Source organism: Haemaphysalis longicornis, unplaced genomic scaffold, assembly GCF_048455015.1.
Source record: "Haemaphysalis longicornis isolate Haplotype H1 unplaced genomic scaffold, Haemaphysalis longicornis Haplotype H1 scaffold_12, whole genome shotgun sequence".
Lineage (NCBI taxonomy): Eukaryota > Metazoa > Arthropoda > Arachnida > Ixodida > Ixodidae > Haemaphysalis > Haemaphysalis longicornis.
Window position 1 is genome coordinate 117,825,893 of NW_027526225.1, and position 2,999 is coordinate 117,828,891.

Consider the following 2,999-nt stretch of genomic DNA (forward strand, 5'->3'; position numbering starts at 1 on the left):
AATACGGTAACAAACAAAGCAACGCCGGACAACGGTCTGATGATGATGATGATGACGATGATGATGATGATGATGATGTGGCTTGTCCCTTTGTAGAAGTGGACTCAGCCGGTAACTGAAAAAAACACAGGGGAACATATTAAAGGACGAAAGTTACCGTGGCTCAGCATGTTAGCGCCATCTGGGAGGACTGGCCAAGCAATTGAGGCTGCAGAGCCTAAAGATGCACTGGAAGTTCGTTTGAATACCCGCCCTTGTGACTTCATGGCAGACATCACATCAAATCAATTTAGGTTAAAATTTTGATTCTCCCGCCAAATCGTGTGTTTTCGAAAACACACGATTTGACGGGAGAATCAAAACTTTAGCCTAAATTGATAACTTCTCAGTGAATACGGCATCATTTGCTGCCGGACAAGCGCTGGTGCCACTATAAAACACAAAATCTTTTGAATAAAACAAACTTGCATTTTGTCGAAATGGCCCCTATAAGGCAGGGGCGTTTTCGTCGCATAAATAATATGGCAACGGATGGAACCTTCAAAACAGATTAAACTAAGCCAGAAATCAAAGGGCCATGAAGTAAGCGCACGTAGTACATCCCACAAAACACGGTCCAAATTTTCGCGAAAAGGAGCGCATGCGAGCACGCAATCGCGCGTGCAAGATTGGTTGATTTACCTCTCGAACGAAGCCCCTAATCACGGGTGCTCGCGTTCACTGACACAATCAGTGCTAAACGGGTAATGAAATGAACCACCTCAAAGGTGGTGGTTTATGAAAAAGATAAAAAAAGAAAAAAAAATTGCTGTACAGAGGAGTTTTGAGCAGTTTCATACGAAACGGCTCCCGCTTTAGAAATCGTATGGTCAAATAAAATACGGCGCTGCTTTGGAGCAGTTCTAGCTATGCAGTACACAATGACAAAATAGCGAGACGGCTTCACATTTATTCGATTTTTAGACCACGCTATTCCTCACGTATGCCGCTATTAGAGCCACTGCTGACGTGATGTATACTGTACGCGTGCGCAACGGCGACAACACAGAAGAACCAGACCGGTGGCCAGCCGGCGTCGTCGGACCTGTCGACGTGGCCCTCGTACGACTGGTCTCGGCGCTCCGTGCACGTGCCCGCGGCACTGTTCAACACCTCGGTGCCGACAGCGGGTCCCATGTTCGCGCTGCACTCGTCCCGCTACTCGGTGCGCACGTACCGGGCCCTGGCGCACATCCTGTTCCGGTCGGCGTCGGACGAGCCGGACGCGGCGCTGTGGCGCCAGGACAGGGACACCGCGCTGGCTCCGCTCCTGGGATGTTTCGAGTGGGACCTGCGGCAGCTGCCCACCGCACTCAGGGCAGCGAGCAGCGACGACTTGGGGGCCGTGGCGCCGGACTCGGCGGTGTCGCGCGGTGCCGTGCTACAGCAGGCCGTTGCTTTGAAGATGGCCTTCCGTGCTTTCAAGGTATACCTTCTGCACCTGCAAGGTGCGTCCCAGTGAGCCTATAGTGGGCCTCCTCGATTATCAGTCCTGGATGGTCCGCGGACTGCCCGAGACGTGATCCGGCGCTCAAGTTTCTCATGTATTCCTATGGAACTTCCGGATCCGAACGCAGTCCTCGGACTTCCCGCGGACCGTCCAGGACAGGTAAATCGAGGATGCCCAATGTCTCACCCAGTTCCCGTCGATTCCCATGAGGCGTCTGCTTTACACTCTTATTAAAGATGAGCGTGCTGTACACACGACAGCGTACAGCCCTGCTGGAAAGGGCTGTACCGCGCATCTGCTGCCATGTGACGCGTTGCAGCCAATGGGACCCCAGGCTGGCTCATGCCGGCATTCACAGCCAATGATAATTTAGGTGCCGCTTCGCCGGTATACGTAGACAACACCGAAGGCAGCGGGGGCATTTAGATGCCTTTGCATTAGAATAGTCACAGATCCGTTTCCGACGACGGATTCCGTACTGCTAACGTAATACGCGCCAATTTTGGGCCGCACTCGCAGAAGCTGCTCCACGTCGAAGAACTGCGGGACCGCGACTTCCGCTATGCCCGATTCCCCGAGCTGACGTCGGAGCAGCTCTTTTTCATCTACTACGCGATCGACAACTGCGAGAGCGGGGACGTCGTGTACGGCGAGCAGCTGGACCACCGCCTGCCGGCACCGTACCGCGTCAACGTGCCCCTGCGTCACATGGTCGAGTTTGGGGACGCTTTCCACTGCGCCGCCGGGTCGCCGATGGGCCGGCTACCGCCTTACGCGTTGTGCAGCGTTGTGCGACAAGACGTCTGGCACAGGGGCCTGGAGAGTTCGCGTGAAGACGAAGACGACGACCAGTGGTAGAGCGACCGCAGGGCCTCCTCCGTGATTCAAGGAACTTGTATTTTCCCGCTGTTCTATAGGCATGCAGCTGGTTGGGCGCTCTGTTGACGCCAATATAAGCACCAAGCATCCCTTGTCCTGCCAGGAATTTTCTTCGTCAGTACCGCAACTTTTGCGCCAATGGGTTAATAATTAACAGCGTGCGACGAAGTATACATGTAAATATGCGTTTTTATAATAGAATGTTCCAAGAGCGCGCTGCGCGTATTTAACATCTCTCTTTGAGTCTTTGCCCTTGCACGTGTTGTGCGGATCCCGTGTGTCGCCATGCTCGCGTGCGTCACACCAGGTTTGGCGACGCATGTTGGGCTGGGTGCATGGCTTGAATGGCTTGCACGGGCGTGATGGGTGTGCCTATCGCCTCCTGTGGACAGGCGGTTGGAAGACCCTTGGCCTCGTCTTCGGTTACCACATTGCAGCTGGTGTCAGTAGTGTCTATTACAGCAAAGCTGTAAATGGCTAGGATCCAGCAGATCGTCTCCGGTCCCAGAGCAATGTAGACAGGAATCGCTAGTGAGCGTAGCGCCACGTTGTGGAGCCCTTTTAAATCAGCGGAATTGTAAAACTGCGCGCACACCACCCGGACACGAAAAAAATCATACAAAATTAAAAA

General features: G+C 53.5%; 1 protein-coding gene across 1 annotated transcript; it reads left to right on the top strand.

Annotated features, from left to right (window-relative positions):
• The first annotated feature begins 975 nt into the window (after positions 1–975).
• Positions 976–2,636, top strand: LOC144163370 (uncharacterized). Its single transcript, XM_077694330.1, has 2 exons — positions 976–1,465; positions 2,009–2,636. Exons 1-2 carry the CDS (start codon positions 1,175–1,177, stop codon positions 2,345–2,347), a joined length of 630 nt encoding a protein of 209 aa, XP_077550456.1. The 5' UTR covers positions 976–1,174; the 3' UTR covers positions 2,348–2,636.
• The last annotated feature ends 363 nt before the right edge of the window (positions 2,637–2,999 follow it).